The sequence below is a fragment of the Ochotona princeps genome, chromosome 32, assembly GCF_030435755.1.
Source record: "Ochotona princeps isolate mOchPri1 chromosome 32, mOchPri1.hap1, whole genome shotgun sequence".
NCBI lineage: Eukaryota > Metazoa > Chordata > Mammalia > Lagomorpha > Ochotonidae > Ochotona > Ochotona princeps.
In genome coordinates, this window is record NC_080863.1 from 9662940 (window position 1) to 9685663 (window position 22724).

The window sequence follows — 22724 nt, forward strand, 5'->3', positions numbered from 1 at the left end:
CCCAAGTGGCCACAGCGGCCAAAGCTGAGCCAATTCAAAGCCGGGAGCCTCTTATGGGTGTCCCATGTGGGTACAGGGTCCCAATGCTTTGGAGCATCTTCTACTGCTGTCCCAGGCCACGAGCAGGGAGCTGGTTGGGAAGTGGGGCTGCCGGGACACAAGCTGGCACCCATATGGAATCTGGGTGAATGGGCTTTAGCTGTTAGGCTACAGCACCAGGCCCAGAATCATACTTTTTTTTTTTTATGTATTTGATTTCATTGGAAAGGCAGATATACAGAGAAAGAGAGACAGAGAGAAAGATCATTTGTCAGCTGAGCCGATCCCAAGCCAGGAGCTTGCCCTGAGTCTCCTACATGAGTGCAGGGTCCCAAGGCTTTGGGCCATCCTCCATTGCCTTCCTAGGCCACCAGCAGGGAGCTGGAAGGAAAGTGGGGCAGCCAGGACATAAACTGGCACCCACATGTGACCCTGGCGCATGCAAGGCAAGGATTTAGCCATTAGGCTCTCACGCCGGGCCCAGGATCATGCTTTTGTAAAAATTATCAAAATTAGTTAGAGCTTCTGAGGAAATCCCAAACTAGACGTGGGATGAGGGTGAGGGCAGGAGATGAATGTTCTGCTTTATTTCAATGAAAAAAAAATTTCAAAGAATTATTTATTTTTATTGGAAAGGCAGATTTACAGAGATGGAAAGACAGAGAAAAATCTTCCATCTGCTGGTTCACTGCCCAAGTGGCCACAGGGCTGGAGTTGAGCTGATCTGAAGCCAGGAGCTAGGAGGTTTTCTTCCGGGTCTCCCACACAGGTGCAGGGGCCCAAGAACTCCCCTGCTTTCCCAGGCCTCTTGCAGAGAGAGCCGGATGGGAAGTAGAGCAGCTGGGATACAATAGGTGCTCATGTGGGATCCTGTCACTTGTAAGTGGGGAAGGCGGTGTGGTTAGCCAATTGAGGCATCAGGCTGGCCCCAAAGGTTTTAAATGTTAAGTGTGTGCTTAGATGTGCATTTCACTTTATGTCTGCCTCTCCTAACGGTCACGCCCTCTGCATCATGATAGGCTGTCTTTTTTAGTGCTGTGGTAAGAGAGAAGGAAGCAACTTGATGGCTAGGATTTTATGATTTTGGCTTTGTTCAACTACTGATTTCGATGAAATATCTTATATAAGCCAGACAAGGAAATTCATACATGCAAAATTTACTGTCAGAAGTGGAACCAGTACCTTCCTGGTTTGACTTTTTAAGAGCCAAATGACATTTCAAAACACTTGGAAAAACTGTGCTTTGTACGTCTTGTTTGGTTCACTTTCGTAATGCCCACCTGCGCTCTCAAATGTCATCATTTGTGGACATAAGACAGTCCGCAAACTCAGTCTGACACGTTGTATTGTTGTCAGCGTACTGGAATTCACACCGAAAGGATTAGCTTTATCAGACTGCGTTACAAAAATGTAAGCCAGCACCTGATTTTTATATAGTGGTTCTGTTCGTGCATCTAAATAGAGAACTGAAAATCTGGGAGACGAGTGGACAGTGAGGTTTCAAGTTCAGGTCTAGGTGAAGAAAGTGCTAGGAACTTCACAGGAGACAGGAAGATCGTGAGAGCAGGAGCTGATACCTGGTTTTCCAAGTTGGGGTTTACAGAATGGCTGGAGGTGCTGAAGGCTGAATGTTTGACAACGAATGAAAACCCAGGGCTTGGAATTCTGGTAAATAAACTTATTAATGAATTAACATGTCATTGCTATACTGCCTTTGCTGATTAAGATATAAAGATAACAATCTTTCATGTCTTAAATAATTCTATTTCTGTTGACTTTTTATTGTCATGTTTCTGAAGATATATGCGTTAGATTATGAACTTCTTTGATGTGGTCACAGGTTGACTATCTGGGTTTACCTACTGTTCTGTTTTAGAAACGGGGATGATCCTGGACACACTAGGATAAATTGGTCTCCCAAGTTTATTGACCATAAAGACTAATCCAGAGAAAATAGATTTTCTTCTAAAGTTTCTAAAAGGAAGTTTGGTCCCCCCCCCGCCCCCCGACTTACACCAAGACAGCTTGTTTAATAGTGTGAGCACCTGAACACACACAAGTTTCTGTTGTGAAAATTTAGGCACTATGGATTCTGGGGGTACAGGTTGCCTCACTGTTGCTTTGTGAATGCCACTGATTGGTGGCCATGATGGCGGATGGCTTCGCAGGATCAGCATTCTGGGGTACAGCATTCTAGTGGAGGAAATGGACGCTGAAGAATTCCTTTCTCACCTGGCTTTCTTGTTTTGCTTGCATTGTATTACATTCTAGTATTCCGAGATGGTGTTATTGATTACACAGCGATAGCAAGTCTCTTTAGCTAGTGTTTTTTTTTCTTTTAAATATTTCATTGGTATATAGTTAACGATCAATTGAATTTCTGTTCTTCAGGTGAAAAGAACATATTCTCATGGTACTTACAGAGCTGGCCCGATGCGACAGATAAGCTTGGTGGGAGCAGTTGATGAAGAAGTGGGGGACTACTTCCCAGAGTTCCTGGACATGCTAGAAGAGTCACCGTTTTTAAAAGTAAGAGGAAAGAAGCCCAGCAAGCACCAGTCTGGATATTACTTTGATGGTGACGGCTGATCTAAATGAGCAGCTCTTTCAGATTTAGAATTTGGTTTTATTTGGATTGGAGGAAAGGAGAAAAGTACTTTGGGGTAATTCCTGTGTAGTGGACACATACAGCCACTTCTGACCGTAATGGCAAAGCCTAACGGCGGGTCAGAGAGGTACCCTTGCCTGTTCCCATTACACGATGTTGGCTTCCGTGTGCTTCTCAGCTCTTTCTGAACGCATCAAGGCATAGGAAGGATCTCTACTAAATTACAGTGTTTAGGGCAAAGGAGTGGTAGATTGGCATTGTGAAAAACTGGCCTGGGAGACTGTACATCTGCATGTTCAGCCCTGACTTCTCGGAGCTGGTTGGGTAGGCCCTCTCTGGGCCTCCAAATAGAAGGTATTTTGACCATGTAACTTAATACCCATTTTACTTCTCTTTCAGAAGGTACTAAACAAACTTTAGTTTTCCTTTTGGTTTTATTGTGTGTGATTGTTATCTTTTTTTTTTTTTTTTATCAGACACGATTGCTCATTGCTCTAGATTGTTCTGGAGAACATTTGATTATTCTGTCAGCTTATTAACCTCTTGGGATCCAGAAGGAAGAGAAGCGTGGGGTGGGGGGAGGAGATACGGCTGCAAACCAGGATTATTTCCTTAGTGCGTTCGTTTTCCTGAAGCTACAATGTATGAATATTTCCTGACATGGATTACCGATGCTGAAGGATAAAGTTGTGTGTGCAAGTATGTGAGGGAAGAGCTGTTTGAAGGTGTATTTTCAGAACAATTGATTTCTAAATAATTGTTTGTCTCTAGTGTACACTGCCATGGGGGACACTGTCTAGCCTGAAAGTAGAGAGTCGGACAGATAGTGATGATGGGCCCATCATGTGGGTACGCCCCGGAGAGCAGATGATCCCCGTGGCTGACATGCCAAAGTCACCTTTCAAAAGGAAAAGGTATGTCTCAGGGTGTGTGTGTGTGTGTGTGTGTGTTTATACGTTGGAAATGGGAGGAACGGAAGTTGGAGAGCCTCATTAGAGTATAAATTCAAAAAGAACTACATAGGCTGATACAATTTGTTTTTTTTTTTTTAAAGATTTATTCATTTTATTACAGCCAGATATACACAGAGGAGGAGAGACAGAGAGGAAGATCTTCCGTCTGATGATCCACTCCCCAAGTGAGCCGCAACGGGCCGGTGCGCGCCGATCCGAAGCCGGGAACCTGGAACCTCTTCCGGGTCTCCCACGTGGGTGCAGTGTCCCAATGCATTGGGCCATCCTCGACTGCTTTCCCAGGCCACAAGCAGGGAGCTGGATGGGAAGTGGAGCTGCCGGGATTAGAACCGGCGCCCATATGGGATCCCAGGGCTTTCAAGGCGAGGACTTTAGCTGCTAGGCCACGCCGCCGGGCTCTACAATGTGTTTTTGAGACAGATTTGTGGGCTCTGGAAGGCTTTGAGGTCTTTCACAGGAAGTGACCCTCTTACTAGTTTTCTGACACACAGAACATTATGCATGGAGAGAAGTATTATTTCTGTTTGTATATGGAGTAAGGCTGTCATGGAGGGGTGGACAAAGAGCAATCAAGAGTGACTCCTGAAAGGCTAGGGAAGAGGGGGAGGACAAAATTAAGAGGGCAGTTCAGAACTGTCTCTAGAAGCAACAGAGAAACCTTAGAGAGACTCTCAGCTGGAAAAGCTCTCATCTCCCTTCTACAGCAAAATGGGAGTGGTTTTTGCAATGACCAGGGCTGTGTGAGCAGAGTAGCTTCTATAGGGGGTCTCGTGGGTCACTATTCAGATAGTACTTGACGTACAGTCCATACAGGATGTTTCTGTCAAATTTAAACAGAACTGGGAATATCTTAAAATATCTCATGGCCACGCAGGTGAGTTTTTTTTTTTAGATTTATTTTATTTTTATTACAAAGTCAGATATACAGAGAGGAGAGATAGAGAGGAAGTGGAGCTGCCGGGATTAGAACCAGCGACCGTATGGGATCCCGGAACGTTCAAGGCAAGGACCTTAGCCACTAAGCCACGCCACCAGGCCCACGCAGGTGATTTTTTTACATTCGTTTGGTCCAAGTGGACGATGATTGAATATCGGATGTTTGATGGAAACGTCCATATATGAGTGTAGCTTGTTGTTTTTAAACAGAACTACCAATGAGATCAAAAACCTTCAGTACCTACCTCGAACCAGTGAGCCTCGCGAGATGCTCTTTGAAGACAGGACAAGAGCACACGCGGACCACATCGGGCAAGGCTTCGAACGACAGACGACAGCTGCCGTCGGGGTGCTGAAGGCTGTGCACTGTGGACAGTGGTACATAAACTACTGCTGTTCTAATGAAAAGCCTCCTGGGTCTCTAAACATTTCCTTGGAAAGTTTCTTAGTAACTTCTTACGGGGGACAGGGGAGGGAAGATTCATTATTTCCCTGTATTTTGGGTGTCCTAATTCTAAAATTGTATTAAGCATTTTGAATGGTTAGAATTGTTGAAGTCATTTATTTGCATTGAGGGAGATGCGATTTCATTTTCTCTAGGACCTGAAGGGCAAAACAAAACAAAACAAAAACCAGAAAAGCAGTGTTCAGAGCATTTAAAGTCCTCCTCACCAGCTGCTTTTGATTAAATATTTCCAAATGTTAGCATATTACAGAGGACATTAGAAGGGCTTCCTTCTACCCAGTTGTGCCCCGTACCTGTTAACTCTCTTAGCCCCAAACCCTCAGCCTTTAGTAGTCTAGTCTAGTCTCTGCCTGTGTGAAGTCACGAGAGATTGGTGTTTCTGTACCTGACCTTGCCTCTATAATATAATGTTCTTAAATTTTTCTGCAATATTTTGAATTTAATTTTTTTTAAGATTTATTTATTACAAAGTCAGATATACAGAGAGAAGGAGAGATAGAGAGGAAGATCTTCCTTCCGATGATTCATTCTCCAAGTGAGCGCAATGGGCCGGTGCTGTTCCGATCCGAAGCCAGGAGCCAGGAGCCAGGAACTTCCTCCAGGTCTCCCACACAGGTGCAGGGTCCCAAAGCTTTGGGCCGTCCTCGACTGCTTTCCCAGGCCACAAGCAGAGAACTGGATGGGAAGTGGAGCTGCCGGGATTAGAACCAGTGCCCATATGGGATCCCTGGGCGTTTAAGGCGAGGACTTTAGTTGCCAGGCCACGCTGCCGGGCCCTGAATTTAATTCTGTGAAGGACTGACCTTAAGTTTAGAGCAAAACATACTACCTTTTTTGCATTTGCCTTATTTACTGAAACTCAAATCACTTGAATTTTTTCAAAGGCCTGTTACAAGTAGCTGTGATAAAGTGAAGTGGGTTGTTTCCAGTCAGTGTTTAGACTCGAAGTCTTGGCTTTTGGTTTGAATTGAAAGTGGTTTTCCAGTTATGCTTTATTTTTAAGAAATTATTTTTGGTCTTCATCTTCAACTACTTTTGCTTGGAATTTAATAAGGATGAATAACAGTCAAACATTCAGGGCTGGTTTCTTCATGATCCTATTTTATTTTTTAGGCCTGATCAACCCCGAATAACCAAAGATGTAATTTGCTTCCATGCTGAGGACTTCTTAGAAGTGGTTCAGCGGATGCAGTTGGATTTGCACGAACCTCCTCTGTCTCAGGTACCTTCGAAACCATCACTGTCTCTCGTCTGGTTTCTTTGTGGAATAAAGACTTAGTTGCGTTTCTTCTTTCTTTTTTGTTTAGTGTGTCCAGTGGGTTGATGACGCAAAACTTAATCAACTGAGGAGGGAAGGCATTCGATACGCTAGGATTCAGCTGTTTGATAATGACATTTATTTCATTCCAAGGAATGTTGTGCATCAGTTCAAGACTGTTTCAGCTGTCTGCAGTTTAGCCTGGCACGTTCGGCTCAAATTATACCACTCAGAGGAGGGGCACTCCTCTGGGGACACAGCCTCGCAGGACCCCGGCGCGGCCCCAGATCCTGCGTCATCAGCTCTTGGGCCTGCCAGTGCCAACACGGCTCGTGCTGGAAACAAAACCTCCTTGGATTCTGTGTTTTCACACAGATCTCATTCTAAATATGAATTACAACAGATTAAACAGGAACCCGTTGGAGCTGTAAGAAGCAAGGAAGAACCTGTGACCGTTCATGTTTCCGAAAAGACTAGAGCACCGAATAATATGGACGGCCAGAGCATGAAAGGAAAGTTAGATCATGTCCAATTTACAGAACTTCAACTTGGTGTGGATTCTAAATTCGCAAGCAGCAACAAAGAATTAAAGGAAGAGTTGTGCCCTGGTAGGCTCACCAGTGGAACTGACCCAAAGCCACCTCACTCAGCACATTCAAATCAGGATGGAAAAGATGGGGACATTTTGTGCTAAATGTGTGTATACAATATTCTGGTTTTTTTTTTTTTTCTTAATTAATGTAATAAAGATTGATGAATTCTGAAAGCAAGCCAACCACTTGCTCCCACATGGGGTTACAAAATAGAGTTTATGTAGCTTTGAAACATTCCTCAGTGCCTGCCCACAACTGTGAAGGAGAAAGCACTTAAGGCCAGTTGCACTGTAAACATTGCAGGTTGAAACATAAAGAAATTTAAAAAAAATTATTTGAGTTGGAGTTCCAAGTTTTAGATTAACATACATATTTTGTAATATGAGCCAGACTTTCTTTTTTTTTTTTTTTTGACAACTTCAGGCTTTCCATAGAGCTTATTTATATAATTTTTTTTCATTTTGAATGTGTTAGCACTGTAGTATAAATAGCTTTAAAAACTTTTTTAGCGTGATTTATATTGATATGCGAGCCATTTAATAAAGGTTTATAATAAATATGTTTTCTGTTGGGTCTGCAAAGACAAATTGACAGTTCAGTTAAATCATTTATTTGCTATATTACATTTCTCTCTGCTAATATATCCATTTAAGTGGCAGCGGAGTGTAAATGTACGTATCCGAATCTAGTAAATATTTAAATTTTCACACTGTGCAAACATTTTAAAAGAACCAAGGTTCACTCATTACAGCATCTGTATGTTTGTGTGTATGTATGGCAATGTATATATGTATATCATTAACTTCTTAGGTTGCTGATAAAATGAGTATGTGACACTCCTTAGGCCTGTCCCCTGGAATACATTTTAAAATATTTATATGCACCATTAAGAAAGGTATTGCGATAATAGAAATGGTTTCAGAAATACGGGAGAAACAAGGAGTGTTAATGAAACCCAGCCCTTCTAATAATGTGGCCAGATTTTCTCTGTTGTATGTACATTTTCTTTATTGTGTATGGAATGATGGGTTTAGAAAATGTTCTTACTAATGAACATCTGTGCTATACTTCATAGTAGCTAAGATAATCTTTAGCTACTGAATGTTTAATTATAATCAGTTGCAATCTTCTTTTACGTTTTTTCTTCCAGAATACGGGGTCGGGGGGAGGGAAAAATTGGCAGCCACACAATCATAAAGTAAGGGCACTGACAAGACTCAAAACTGCTCCCTACACAGATGCGACTAACAGCGTACTGTGTTACCTCATTGTTCTCAGGATCCCTTGCCCGCCTTAGCAAGGCAACAACTTGTAACACTTGCCTTTGAAAAGCAGCTCTGAAGTACACCGTGATAGGAAGTAAGATGGTCCCTGTCTGAAACAGATCTCTGTAATGATGGACTTCTGCACTACCGTGAACTGTAATTCAACCCAGACCAAGAGTCTCTGATGTGTGCATTGATAAAAGGAGCTCTGATCATTGCAAGCATGTTTTGCTTTGTTTTTTGTTTGTTTGTTTGGTTTTGGATCTATTCTGGGCCCATGCTTTGGTAGATGACTTCCAGTGGGGACTCTGTGTTTCTTCTTAGGCTACTATTGCTGTGTCGTGTCTGTCCTGGCCTCGCGTGTGCCCATCAAAACTGCTCATTGTCTCCAGTTTGCCAGAGCAGAAATTAGCTGCGTTTCTGGCTCCCAGTTTGCTAAGAAGGTAGGCAGATGTCTTAGGAAATCTTGATGGTTTCTAGGAAATTAATAGGTTTGCAACATAGGAAATGTCATGGGATAAGGAGGGCACAAATGATCTAACGGTGTAAATAGGGGGTCTTGTTTTACATGTTATTTGTCTTACCATGTTTTCCTACGAATTTCATCTTCTGTTAACTTTGTGGATTTGCGCCTAAGTTGTTGGAAGGTGGAAGTTCTCCATACACCAGTTTTGAGAAATGGGAAGAGAAGCTAAAATGGTTTTTTGTTTGTTTGTTTCTTTTTTAGTCGAAGGGTGATATATTTACCAGGTAGGGGTGTGTGTGTGTGTGCATGTATATGTATGTCCCAGTTTTCCAAAGGATATACATGGATACACTGATGTCATACTGTAATGAAAAATCTTTAGGGTATCCCTCCAAAATATATGAGCCTTAAACTTTTTTTACTTCAAGGAAGGCATAACTAAAACAAACAAGTCTAGTGGCCAATGTAGGCTATCATAAAGCAGATCCATATTTTGAAAAAATAGTTTTGTTAAATGTGTTCATCTCTGTGGAGGTGAAATAAACAGTGTGGGCCTCAGATTTCAGGATACAACCCTGAGTAATGCTTATGTTCCTTGTCTTACGGGTTATAATTTTAAAATCCTCTGCAGATGGAATCTGAGAGCTTGTGAGCTGCCTTTGTTACAAACTCTATTTTAATATTGCATTCTATTTATGGCTTCCTAGTTAGTACATCCCAGCTTTTTATCTGAATATAAGGGTTTTGGTTTGATTTTTTTAATTTCCTGGACCAGAGCCACAAAGCACTGAAGACATCATTTCTGTATGGTCATTAATGATCTAGAATTGTTGTGCAAGTTATGAAATGGATATGCAGACCTTTACGTAAAAACCTAAGGTACCTCTGTGGGGTCCACTTCAGCGTCTCCCCCTCTCCCATTTTGTTTATCCCCTTAGAGGTATCTAAGGAAATGGATGTTTCCTACTCAGGATAGCTGGTTAGCTAGCAGAAGATTTAAATATCTCTAGTATTTAGTTGCAAACTTTAATAAAGCCATATTCATTCTTTTCCTTGGCACCAAGGCTGTGGGCCTTAAATAAAGATCGGCTTTATCCAGCATAATATTGTATGTAGGTGTGCGTGCATTGTGTATGTTTTTCTGTGCGTACGTTTGCTGGAAACATTCTCATGTATTCATTTTTAATCCGCCCTGTAACTTTGTGGAGGGTTGGGTGTGTGGAGGCTTTCTTAGATTAAGTTCCTGCGTGTAAGGCACTTTCTTCCCAAATACCTACGGAAGGTAAGAAGATTTTTTTGTACATAATAAATTAGCACTGTTTGGTAAAATGGCATTCAGTTATTTTTTTAAGTTTTATTGTCATGTAAAGAAGCTCTCAATATTAACACTTGGCAAAGGTGCGATATTTGTTTGCGGAGTTTAAGAGGAATTTTCCTTGTCTTCCACCTTTCAATAAATGCTGAGCTTGATAACCATCATCTTACAACCTTTGTTTTGTAATCCTTCTTAACTTTGACATTTTAATATTCTCATCTTTAAAAACAAAATCTTAGAAATGATTTCTGATTGAAACTTTTGTTTTTTCCTCTAAAAAACCAGTAACCAGAGCTGACTTATGCCAGCAGAAGGGAGTATTGAGCTTATCTTTGATAAGGTCACTAAACGTAGGTATGAGTGTTGGGAAGGACATGGTGTCTTGCTAGGCACAGCCGTGTCTGCTCCAGAAAGCAAGGACAAGGTGCCATTCTCGTAGGCTGCTAACAGGACATGATTGGCTTTCAGTCTCTAGAGTGGTAGAGTATCTTTTACCTCAACCTGCTTTGATGAGTAAGGGTAGTTTGATTGGCTTTAGCATGCATTGCTTGTTTCCTAACAGAAGCGGAAGCTTTGCGTAAGATACAGTTCAGGGGACACTTCTGAAGAACTGCCAAGTCCTTTGACCTTCTGTCCTGGCTTCTTTGGTCAGCTCTTTGTGTAACCCCTGTAATCTGCAGGTGGAACTGAATGCTTTTCAGAACTTGCATGGCACACAAACTTACGGGCAGAGTGGATTTCCATTTTAAGTTCACAGACACTGTGTGTCCTGTCTCCCTTGTGTGAACGGGGAAAGGAGGGGATGGCATTACACTGTAGTTCATTGTTCCCTGCAGCTCTCCCTGGACTTTAGGCACAAGCAGGGAAGGCGAAGGAGCTTAGGGGGAAGTATGACAAGTAGAAATTATGTCTCCTAGAAATTAAAAGTACAGTTTACCTAGCTATGTGTATGGATAGTATTATCTGCCAACCAAGGACTACAATGTTAAAATATGAGAACTATGGGGCAGGTGGTTGGACATTATTTGGGACACCTGCCTTGCGTCTTTTGAGGGCCTGGAAGCAGTGCCAGCCTCCTGTTAATGCACACCCTTGCAGGAGTGGGTGGTGGCTCAGGTGGTTGGGTCCCCAGCATTTGAGAGAACTGGGTTGAGATGTTTGGCTTTGTAGGCATTAGAAGAGTAAACCAACGGGAAGGGAATAACGATGCTTCTCAGAGATGTTTCAAAGTATGTGAACTCTGGATCATGCTGTGCGTTTCAAAATTTAGAAGTAATGCTTTAAAAACAATCTGTGCTGTGCTGTGGAGTGCTGTGTTACACTTGGCATAACACAGGGTTGGATAACCTCTTTGGACAGAGAGCTTGCCCGACCCTAAGTTTCTGCTTTTCTTGAAATAATTTTTTAAACTGAGCCAGATTATGACATGAAAAATATTGTCCATCTTAAAAAAAAATTTTTTTTGCATGAATCTGACTTGTTTACTTTCTGATTTCCCAGTCCCTGGAAATTTCTGTCTTTAATTTCCTTGCCTTCCATTTATTCTTGGGCTCAGAACAATTTCAGTTGAGTCCTAATATCCAATCATTCACCCAACTGATGGTTTTCTCAAAGATCACCCCTGACAACTCCATTGGCAGCATTTTGTAATTCTTCTCTAATGCTTGCCACACTTCTGACCATTTATTTTTCTTAATTCTGTATGACCTGTTTTTTTCTTCTGCCCTGTCATCAAGCACAGCTATTCCTTCCCTCCTCCGTTTGGTTTTAGTGGCACTATCTTTCTACATTGTCATCTTACAGTAACATGATTTTTCTATTTTTTTCTGCATCCGATTTACAATGGGATTTTGAGTGATGCCCCCACCACTCCTCAGAAATTTTATTTCAAAGACAGCCAGATGTGCACAGGCACACGCATGTAACACACCACGCTTCTTCACATGCTGCTTCACTGCCCCAGATGCTTGCAAAGAAAGGGGCTGGGCTAGGCTGAAGCTGGAAGCCCCGGATGCAGTTCAGTTCTCCCACGTATGTCAGGGATCCAGCTATTTGAGCAGCTGCCTTCTAGCATCTGCATGATGCATGAGCAGGAAGCTGAAATCAGAGTCCAGGAATTGAACCCTGGGCATTCTGATAAGCAATGTGGATGTCCCGCGTAGCATATTGACAATCCTGTGAAAACACCTGTTTCTGCAAAACGTGTACTTTATCCTCAGAGGATGGTTGTAACAGCTATACCTAGAAAGTAACCGAGAAAGTGACTAGACATTAGATGACTGAGCTTTCTAAAGCTGTCTTCAGTTTTAAAATCATTGTCTACAATGATTGTTACTCTGCTTAGAAATCCATGACTTCCTTCCTACAGAATGAAGGTCGAATGCTTAGTATTACACCAGAGAACCCTCGCAATCTTTTCTTTTCTAGCGTTACATATCACAAATTCTTCCATCAGATGGGCCCAGTTTTCACCTTTACTAGGTGACAGTGCAGTAACAATCACCCCTCGGTATCCATGGTGATTGGTTCTAGACCTCCCCCTCTGTTAGCAAAGTATGCAGATACTTCAGTTGTTACAGAGAACAGCATGGCCTTTCCAGAAAATCCATTCACATCTTCCCTTTAAATCATAACTAGACTTGTTATGCTAATTAGTACCATGTGAGAGCCACAGTGGAGGTATGGGTTGTATAGGGAACACAGACCAGAATAACACAATTTTTTCTCTTGAGTATTTTTTTTATCTGAGGTTGTTTATATCCATGGATGTTGAACGCATGGATAAGGAGGGCTCACTTTCCTTACTAATTCTTTCATGTACTTTTAAAATACTCTGCCTTGGCTGGAGGAAATAATTTGGAACACAGCAGTATGAAAACTTATTTCTCCTTTCAAATGCACTTAGACGGTGTCTGCCCTTTCTTGCCTTTGCTCATTTCATCTCCAGGTGTCCCCTTGTCATGTAGCTGGGGTATAATCGGTTCTCTGCTGCTCGTTGTCCATTGGCTCACCCCATGCAGGTTCTGTATATGCTGGACTTCAGCCAAGACACAGGGGAGGAGTTAGGAAATACCATTTTGTATCTCCTCATATATAATATGTCATATCACCTAATATATAATATACTGGCTCCATAAGATAAGGAACAAAAGTTGTATCTTATAGGTTGGAAAACCAAGTTATAGCTATTTCTACAATTTAAAAAGTTAGTCCCTGGTGTTCGATGTGGTAGCCTAGTGGCTAAAGTCCTTGCCCTGCATGCCTGGAATCCCATATGGGTGCTGGTTCTAACCCCAGCTGCTCCACTTCCCATCCAGCTCCCTGCTTGTGACCTGGGAAAGCAGTAGAGGATGACAGAAAGCCTTGGGACCCTGCACCCACGTTGGAGATCCAAAAGATGCTCCTGGCTCCTAGCTTTTGATTGGCTCAGCAATGACTGTTACAGCTACTTGGGGAGTGAACCAGTGGATGGAAGATGTTTCTGTCTCTCCTCTGTAAATCTGACTTTCCAATAAAAATAAATTAATCTTTAAAAAAGACAAAACGTCCATCCCTGACTTCAGAATAGCACTGCTTCTACCTTTAGAGACTTTGCGGGTTTTGTTCCAGAGCTCTGCAGTAGAGTGAACGTCACAATAAGGCAAATCATGCTCTTTTTGCAATTTCTCAGTGCATGTACAAATTATGCTTACATATCCCAGTCTGTCAAGTGTTCAACAGCATTATTTTTTTTTTTAAAGATTTTGTTATTATTATTGGAAAGCCGGATATACAGAGAGGAGGAGAGACAGAGAGGAAGATCTTCCATCCGATGGTTCACTCCCCAAGTGAGCCACAACGGGCCGGTGCGCGCCGATCCGATGCCGGGAACCTGGAACCTCTTCTGGGTCTCCCACGCGGGTGCAGGGTCCCAAAGCTTTGGGCCGTCCTCAACTGCTTTTCCAGGCCACAAGCAGGGAGCTGGATGGAAAGTGGAGCAGCCGGGATTAGAACCGGCGCCCATATGGGATCCCAGGGCTTTCAAGGCGAGGACTTTAGTTGCTAGGCCATGCCGCTGGGCCCAACAACAGCATTATTTCTAAACATGTGTTTACTCATAACATACTCCTAAGACGTGCTAACAATCATCTGAGCCTTCAGCAGGGTGTAACTGTCTTAGTGGTGGAAGATCTCACCTTGACATTGACCAGTGCTGACTGGTCAGCACCGTGTTGAAGGGTGGGTTGGTTGCGGGGGTTTCCTAAAACATGGCATCAGTTAACTTTGCCACAAGGATTGATTCTTCCTTTCATGAAAGCTGCCTCAGTGGCAGGCCGTGCTGCTAGCACGTGCCCTCAGGATAGCTTTCAGAGTTGCACTTCTTCTCAAGCTCACTGCTGCAGCTGCCTGAGCTGAGACCACCTATGTCCTTTGTGGCTATTTGCATACTGTTCCCAGCATCTTTGCAGGAGTGTATTTCATCTGCACGCATCTGTTTCTTGGCTCACCCATAAGCAGTTCAAGAGCAGTTCATGTCTCTGATCAGTAACAGTTTCAACCTGGCCATGGAAGTGTCAGTCAGGCTCAGACTCCCTGTGACCGTAACCTTCTGACTGACATAGTCACAATGACTATCATTTATAGTTCTTTACTTTGGTCACCTAAAAATTCCTCTCCAAATATGTGGATTAGAGGCTTTTGTCATACGTACAAGTACAGATTACTTATTCAAGAGTCATGTAGGAAAATGAGTTCCAAACCAAACTTTATTTACATAGGGATAATAACGATATCAACAGTTCCAACACTGAATGATTACGCTTCGGATCAACCGGAAGTCCATTGTTGACAATCTCATTTTCTGGCCGCAGTATAAAACTACATCTGATTCTCTCCCCTTGGTTTCTCTGGCATTCCTGAAGCTTGCAAAGATTCCGACACTTTCACGAGAGCTGGATGGACAGCAAGAAGTTAGAAGTTACTCTCTCACAAAGAAGACGTTGTAGCCCAGTTCTGCTAAAGCCCCAGCCAGCAAGGCCCACAGAGGAATGAAGACAAAGGACAGGTTCATGGTCGTAAACTGTTCCAGTTTAGCACACAGCGCGAGGCAGAAGGCCAACTTCAGCAACATGGCAATGAGGTACCAGGCTTTTTTTTTGATGTTGTGGGATCCGTGGCGAGGGTCAAAGCCGGATTTACACCGCCCGGCCATTTTCACAATCAGCATGACAAGTAGGATTGTGTCGAATATCCAGACGGGAATAAAGATGAGGAACCAGTTCCAAGGTGCTTTCTCATCCAGTTTCAACACCAGCATGATCAGGAAGAGTAATGTGAAAAGCCAGGTGAGTAGTACTCTCTGAGCCAAGGACATTCTCATTTACACAGTGCAAAGAGGCTGTTGCGGGGCCGGGAGAAAAGGGACACGCACCCTAAGAGAAGGAGAGAGAGTCAAGACGGTTTTGATAACAGGAAAAAAAAATGTCCTAGTTCTATTCCTAGTGAGCCAAATTGGCCCTTTCCCATCCACACTTACTAAGTTTGAATCCATTCAACCGATCAATACCTTTAAAAACATACCAACCACTGACAATATGATATTCCTCATTCCTATAGTCCATTAGTACGTCCACTGGGAATTCGAAAGAGTTCAGGGACCATTCTGTTCCTTTTTGATGCCATGACTTAAGTCCGTGCCCTCGTCACTTCACTTCTGTCCCCTTGGGGGTGTTCTCACCCTCCCTACATGTGTACAAGGGGCAGCTAACAACAGACATCCCATGTCAAAGAGTGAAAAAGGAGGGGGTGATCCAAGTCACCAGAGGGGAATTTCCTAAGGAGGAGGTGATGGGTAACAATGGCGAGAACACGGAGTAGAATCAGCATAGTCCAGAGGCCACAGAGCTAAATCCTGGTGACATTCGATTTTTCTCCTAATGTGTGCATGCTTTCCTCTTTAACCCTTAGGTCGCTTTTCAACAAAACACATCACTCAAAACCTTTTAGATATTTTTTTTTTTCACAGATTACCTCTAAAATAATTAAGACTTTCGGCCAGAAAAATTAATGTTTTGAAAACAAAAGTATAACAATAACAAAAAGCCATATTTCACACCTGGTACTAACAGTAAACATTCATAGTACAAAATTATCTGTTAAAATCAAATTCCTATATATTGAAAGTATTAATATCATCAAAATGCCCATCGTACTTAAAGCAATTTACAAGCTTATTGCAATCTCAAAATACCAAAGACATTTTTTTTCTCATATCTAGAACATTTTTTTAACTATTTTTCGGATTGATATCATTTCATAACAGCCACATCAATCACAGCATGAATAACAGCAGCAACAACGTCAACAACAAATTGTAGCACCTTGATTAAGTCATGTGCCACTGAGTAGCAGCACATGCTTAACTAAAAGGAAACACAGAAGTCTCTTAGGAACTATGTGGCCATCGCATACTCCATGGGCACTTGATGAACTCCACTAGAGAAAAGAAATTATTTGGAAGCAAATAAACCGACATAAAAACATCAAAACATCTGAGACACAGCCAAAACAGCCAACAGACGCTCAATGGACTATTGGAGTTACCCTTTCCATGTTGGCTTCCTTATATGAGAGAGAATATATGGTATTTATTCTTTTGTGATTGACTCATTTCGCTGAGCATAATGGTTTCTAGTTGGGACCACCTGGTTTTAAATAGATAGATATTTGTACTCATCAGAAACTAAGCTGCTCTCTAATCAGCATTATTTCTCATAGCTATTCCGTCTCGCTCATTTCCATTTGTTTTGTGCTAACACCCCATAACTGTGTGTGGCTCTGCTGTTTTTCGGAATCTGTGCAAGGGCTAGCGCACACACTTTTCCAGAGGATTTTCTGTTTTGCCCTTTTACCAACTTTTCTTCAATTCTAAAATAACTAAGCGAGTTCTTAGAAACTCACAGTTTGAGGACACATGACTGCATAACTTAGGTGCATACAGGTGTATTTATTTTTTCCATGTAAGAAACGTACAGTAAGTCTCTCTACTTATTCAAGTTCCTGGGAAAACAGAAGGCAGACTGCCGGCACTGGCAGGGGGAGTTCACAGAAGATAAGACAATGGAAACAGTTGAGAATGTTTCATTCTTGTAAGCTGTCTGGAGAAAACGAAAGATGAGGAAGGAGATAGAAGGGGACAAGCAGAAGCTCCCAGGAAAGCAGCACTCTGTGTGTAACTGGACTGAGGAAACCAGCCCCTGAGGGATGGCAGACATAAGAGCATACCGATGGTGGCCGAGATAGGACCAAGTGGGTGGCAGATTCAAGACGTTAAGACAAAAGGTGAAGGAACTGGTTGGAGGAACAAAACAGCCTGGCTAGTGTGCTCCGTTAATTCTATTTCCTTGCTAATTTTATTGCATTCTATACGTCTACTCCTTGAATAGTGGGGAGCTGTCAGAAGGTCAGAGTACACATCCACTTCATTGTAGGAGCTGGATACACATTTCCCAATTCCCTTCTTTCCCCTTAAGTCTCTTCTTGTATGTAATTTGTTCATTTAGCTGGCAAAGGCTTGGCAACTTCTGCAACACTCTACAACTGGCCAGAGGCTGCGGTCTGTTGGAAAGTGGGTCTGAATTTGCACAGGAGTTGTGGTTGTCTCTCATCCTGTCACTTCAATGTATGTAAGCCGCGTCTCTACGCTGTCTGATCGTTTCTGCGAAAACTTTCCAAGAAAAGGTTTACCAGAAACACCCATACTTGAAAAACAATTTCAGCTGTGGTCGGAGGAGACAAGCTTCCCTCCCTCCCTTCTCCCCCACGGGGGACTCTGAAGAGGGTGGCTGCAATCAGCATAGGGCACTTAGGGCTGAAGGTGAATTGAAACCAAATCCAAAGGACATAACCTTGCTGTGCTTGCAAGATGGGCAGTGCGGGATGCAGAGCCACAGGCAAGGACCTACGACCCAGATCGCCAGTCATCGCGGCTTCCTAAGGCGACTCCTCCCTTTTCTCCCGGGGCCGGGGTGGGGGAGTTCTCCCATCCAAAGGTTACTCGAAAAACACATCCCACTGAGGGCAATTACTTCGGATACCCAGAGGACAGTTCCGTTTTTGCTCAGATGCCTTCTCCCGAGCTGTCTGCCCGACACCCCTTCTCCCTCGTCCCCTACTAGCCGAGTGAGGTATTCGGGGATGCAGGCCAGGGCACGGACACTGTCAATTCGCCATCTCCCATCACTGCCCCAAGGGGGGTCCTCGCCCCGGCGCCCACCTGCACAACCCACAAACTCGCTGTCCGAAGGCCCCGCGCTGCAACCGCCTGGGCCAAACGCCAAGCTGACCGACGCGGCTCACCTGACGTTCCCTGTCCTGGGAAACGCTCCCCTAACCCGGCTCGAGCAGCCCACGGGGGGACTCCCTCCTGCACGAGGCACCACAGAGCCCTTGGTGGACCAGCCTCGGGTCGGCCGCCCTGCCGAGGACGCGGGTGGACAGCGCTGCGGCGCCATGCGGGGTGAGGGCCCGGGGGCTCCCGACTCACCTGGCAGCGCCGCCGAGATCCGGAACGTCGCCAGTTTGGATCCTTGTCCTTTTCCACACTTTTCCCCCCCTCCATGAAATCCAGAACCCCGTCACATGATAATTAAAGAAAAAAAAAAAGATCCTGTTCCGCCTCCCCGAACTACCTCCGTAGAGGATCCTTCAATTCCACCTCAAGGCCGCGCCCATATCCGGGGCCGGTTCTCACCGCCCGCCCAGGGCCTCCCCGTAGAGGTAGAGAGAACGCCAATCTGGCTTCAGGGGCTCCTTTCCCGGCTCTCATTGGGCAAGAAAGACGTCAGTCAAAACCAACCGACCTCTCCTCTCCTTCAGGTTGGCCCGAAAGGCGGCCGTCAGAGAAGGCCCTGGGCCCGCCTCCTTTACTGTCACAGGTTACACGGAACGTCAGTCCCAGCGCAGCCTCGGCGTTCCCGTGGCCCCATTGGGGCGCAGGCATGCCAATCAGAGCAAGAGCCCGCGCTCGGCCCCGCCCCCGGGGAGTCTCTGCTTCTCCTCGCGCCCTCCGCCGCCCGGGCGCGGAGACTGCAGGCTCCGGCGTGAAAGCCTGCGGGAGCGGCCGCGGGGGTGGGGCAGGCTCTGGAAGCCGCGCGGTGGCTCGCAGCCTTCGGGGCAGAACCTCCGGCTTGTGGCGGCGGCGGCGGGGGCGGCGCTCGCCTCGGTGTCTCCCGCCGCGCACACCCCAGCCGCCTGCTAGCGGTGCGGCTCCCGCTTCCACGGTAAGCGCCGGCTGCATCCCCCCAACCCCTCCGACGCCCCTCCCGGGCCGGGGCCGAGGTTCTCAGGCTTCTGACAGAATGGCCAGGACGGACGGATCTCTGGGAGGTTGGCGGCGGGGAGGCTCCCTGGTGGCTTGGGTAGGTGGGTGGTGAGGGGAACGGGCCACGCGTGGCCCTCCGCCGCCGCTGACTTCCCTTGGCAAGCCGCCGGCACCTGGCGGGCCCCCCGCCTGGCATCAATTTGGCGACTGGCAGAGACAGAGAGAGAGAAAGGGAGAGAGAGAGAGAGACTGAGCCTCCCTGCTCCGGAGCCCGCGCTGGGGCCGCCGCGCCCGCCCCTCCGCAGGCCCCTCTCCTTCCTTCCCTTCCCTTCCCTTCCTGCAGGGTTGGGGTGGGGGCTCCTGGCGCCCTAGAGGGCGGTGCACGGGGTGAGATCGGGGTGCAGGGGTGCCCCTGCGTGCTTGCTGGGGTGCCAGGGAGGGAGGCTGCCCTGCACCCGCTGTGCCCACCGCTCTGGAGTTTTCCCTCTGGCCGTGCCCGGCCTGCCCTGCCGATGGGGTGCTGACAGCTGGGCGCCTGGGGCCCCCCGGGGAGGATTTCCCGTCCTCTAACAATAACCCTGGTCCATCCAGCGCGCTCGTTTCACCTTTGCTTGTTTTTGGCTGCCTGCTGTTGGACGGCCTGCCTTGTTCTGTTATTGTTCCATGGAGTCAAGGCTTTCCAACTCAGCAGATCCTTGTGTGACTTAAGGCATCATTCTGGCTACCGTATTTGTCACCCTTGACCATTTGAAGCCCCGGGGCGGAGGGGTGGAGGTTGATGGTGGACGAAACTGCCTTATTGGAACGTAGACTAGTCAGACATAACCTGGACAGTTGTTATTGATTTCAGTAATGTAGTTTAGACGCCCACATACTTTTAAATCCATGGTGGATGCATTAAATATGTTGTTGTAACTTGCAAGTTGAAGTCTTTGTTCATGAGGTTTTCTGCATACTTTACGTGGGACACTGTTCCTTCTTCGTTCGTGATTAGCTTTTGCCATTTTCAAGGGTTTTTTTTTCCTCCCTTTTCTTGAGACTTTGCCGATGGACTTCATGTTGGCTTTTAGTTCTGTAGATACTTTGTACAATTCGTTGGCAAAACTAGACTTTCTGAAGGGTTGTATTAGGAATTCCGACAATGTGGGAACTTTGCAATCTTGTCTAAAGGGCCATAAATTAGCATGCAGATGTTAAATCTTCCACTTGAATCTGGAGCTCGCTAGGCAGATGAGGAGGAAATGAGCCTTGTCGGTTGTAGGAACTCGGCTCCTAGATTCCAGAGGCAAGAAATGTGGACGTCTAGGGGACAGTGAACTTTATCTGAGACCGGAAACAGGGTGATTCCAGGAATATTTTGCGCTCTGGAAATCGCCTGCCTCGCATACAGGTTCCAGTTGTCTGTAGGCGTCAGATGTGATGTTTCGGTGTGAATGAGGTAGGCAGTGTTGGCGATCCAGTGTTCTGTACTTGCTGGTAGAGCGTGCAGATGTGACAGTGCAAATCCACTGGAGCGTACAGTGGGGGTGCACGCCTGTATAGTTGAGCCTCCAAGAGCAAGCTTTTTTTTTTTTTTAGCCCAAGTTGGTACTGGGTAGTTTGTTCTAAAAATAAAAGGAATAAAAGGAAGTAGTGTGAACAGTTTCAAGATCGTGAGGCTTTTTGGCTTTCCTGGGTAGCGCCAAGTGGCAAGAGATACGCAGTGAAAAAAGGCTTTGTTAGACTGGGCAAAAATGAAGTTGAGTCGCATGGGGAAAGAAGTGGAGATCCGATAATAGCTGGACTGCTTATGAATGATCTCATTTAATCCCTGTAATCGTATGTGGGGTAAGGGCTGTGATTGTCACCCAGCCTCGGTTGTGAAAGAGTTAATCAAGTCTTCGGTTAACTCATTTGGTCACAACATTGATAAATTGATGGAAGTGGATTCTGAAGCCGGTATGTTTTACAACCCCAGTAAACTTGCCTTCTGAAAGACTTAGTGGAAGACCTCCCAATGGAAAACAATGCAGCAAGGACATATCCTGGATCTAGAATTGCATCTGTTTAGCTTGGCTTTGGTGTCTTAGACGCTGTTGAGGGTTGCTAGACATTTGAAGGTAGAATCGCCTTCCTTGTTTGGGGAGCATCGTTTGAACAAATGATGGCAACAGAGTACGTACTGCGAATCTAGGAACTATAGTGTGATGGAAAGAGGAGTCAACTAAAGGACCGAGGACTAGAGCTCAAATTCCTGTTGGGTTTTCGTGACTTTGATAGCAAATCTCTTTCATCATCAGTTTCCGACTTGCTTAATGCTCCAAGGGGGATAGTAAGCATTAAATAAGATACTTTGGCATGGTAACTGCTCAATAAATAAAAAGAAACAAATCATCTCAAATGAGAATGGGTTGGGTTATGAGTGGAGCTACCACTTGAGTCCTGAAGCTGCAGAAGTAGTTTTCACAGCTGGGGAAGCGGGTTGAAGGCAGTCTCCCACGGGAATACCTATTGCTGAGGGGTTCCTAAGGGCTTTAGATGAAAAAGTATGTGTGAATGCCAACCTTATCAATGGTGATTATGTGTAAATGTGGATATTACTCAATTTTGATTGTTAGATTTAAATACTAAGATTTTGGGAAAGCCTCAACAGCTTTTTCATTGTTATATTTAAAACAATTGACTTTGTGGGACCAACCTCTGCAGCTCCTGTGACCAGGCTGGCTGTTCCACTTCCCTTCAAGGTCCCTGTGAAAGCACAAAGGATGGCTTAAGTGTTTGGGACCATGGACCCATGTGGGAGACCCAGAAGAAGCTTCTAGTTCCAACTAGCCCAGCTCTAGCCATTGCATTGGTTTGGGGAGTGAACCAGCTGATGGAAGATCTGTGTATCCCTCTTTTTCTCTCTGTAACTTGTTCAAATAAGTAAGTCTTTTAAAAATGTACCTTCTGATTTCTTTTCCCAGAGCCATTGGAAACTATTTCTAAATGTGTGTAGCTAAGCAATTATTTCATTGAGGTTTCATTCTAAGCTGTAAAACTGACATTGCTGGAGGCATTGGCACTTATTTTTGGAAGCTGTTTGGGAATTACTCGTAAAAGAAGAATTTTTCTTTTTTTAAGATGTGTTTATTTTTATTGGAAAGGCAGATCTACAGAGAGAAGGAGAGACAGAGAGACCTGCCTGGTTGCCCACTGCCCAGGTTATGGCAGTGGCTGGAGCTGAGCCCATCCGAAGCCAGGAGCCAGGACTTTTTTTTGGATCTCCGAAAAAATGTATGTATGTATGTATGTATGTATGTATTTAAATTAAAGGGAGACAGAGACACAGCTAGGCTGTGAGAGAGCACTCTTGTCTTCTGGTTGGACTGGATTCTTGGGCCAGGCTGAAGCCAGGAGCTTGGAAGCCCATACGGGACCTGCATGCCAGGGACCCGAGTACTTGTGCCATCACCTTTGCCTGCCAGGATTGACAGGAGCAGGAAGCTGGATGGAGAGTGGAGCAGGGCTCAGTGTGGGTAGCA

General features: G+C 45.0%; 3 protein-coding genes across 6 annotated transcripts in view; 2 read left to right on the plus strand and 1 right to left on the minus strand.

Moving 5' to 3' along the window:
* Window positions 1-8835, plus strand: part of RSBN1L (round spermatid basic protein 1 like) — a 37749-nt gene extending 28914 nt beyond the window's left edge. The window contains exons 4-8 of the mRNA XM_004591348.4: window positions 2431-2568; window positions 3419-3561; window positions 4768-4935; window positions 6137-6245; window positions 6331-8835. Coding sequence (XP_004591405.2) covers window positions 2431-2568; window positions 3419-3561; window positions 4768-4935; window positions 6137-6245; window positions 6331-6975 — 1203 coding nt within the window. The 3' untranslated portion in view covers window positions 6976-8835. The remainder of the gene's footprint in view (window positions 1-2430; window positions 2569-3418; window positions 3562-4767; window positions 4936-6136; window positions 6246-6330) is intronic.
* A 6028-nt stretch (window positions 8836-14863) lies between these two features.
* TMEM60 (transmembrane protein 60) lies at window positions 14864-18637 on the minus strand. Its single transcript, XM_004591347.3, has 2 exons — window positions 18445-18637; window positions 14864-15331 (listed from the first exon to the last, which is right to left on the minus strand). Exon 2 carries the CDS (start codon window positions 15277-15279, stop codon window positions 14878-14880), a length of 402 nt encoding a protein of 133 aa, XP_004591404.1. The 5' UTR covers window positions 15280-15331; window positions 18445-18637; the 3' UTR covers window positions 14864-14877.
* A 314-nt stretch (window positions 18638-18951) lies between these two features.
* Window positions 18952-22724, plus strand: part of PHTF2 (putative homeodomain transcription factor 2) — an 81376-nt gene continuing 77603 nt past the window's right edge. For all 4 annotated transcript variants that reach the window (XM_058657500.1, XM_058657502.1, XM_058657501.1 and 1 more), the window contains exon 1: window positions 18952-19180. The gene's annotated coding sequence lies outside the window, so the exon portion shown is untranslated. The remainder of the gene's footprint in view (window positions 19181-22724) is intronic.

Coding starts and splice junctions, on each gene's coding strand:
- TMEM60 (XM_004591347.3), bottom strand. CDS start 15,279: ATGAGAATGTCCTTGGCTCAGAGAGTACTACTCACCTGGCTTTTCACA.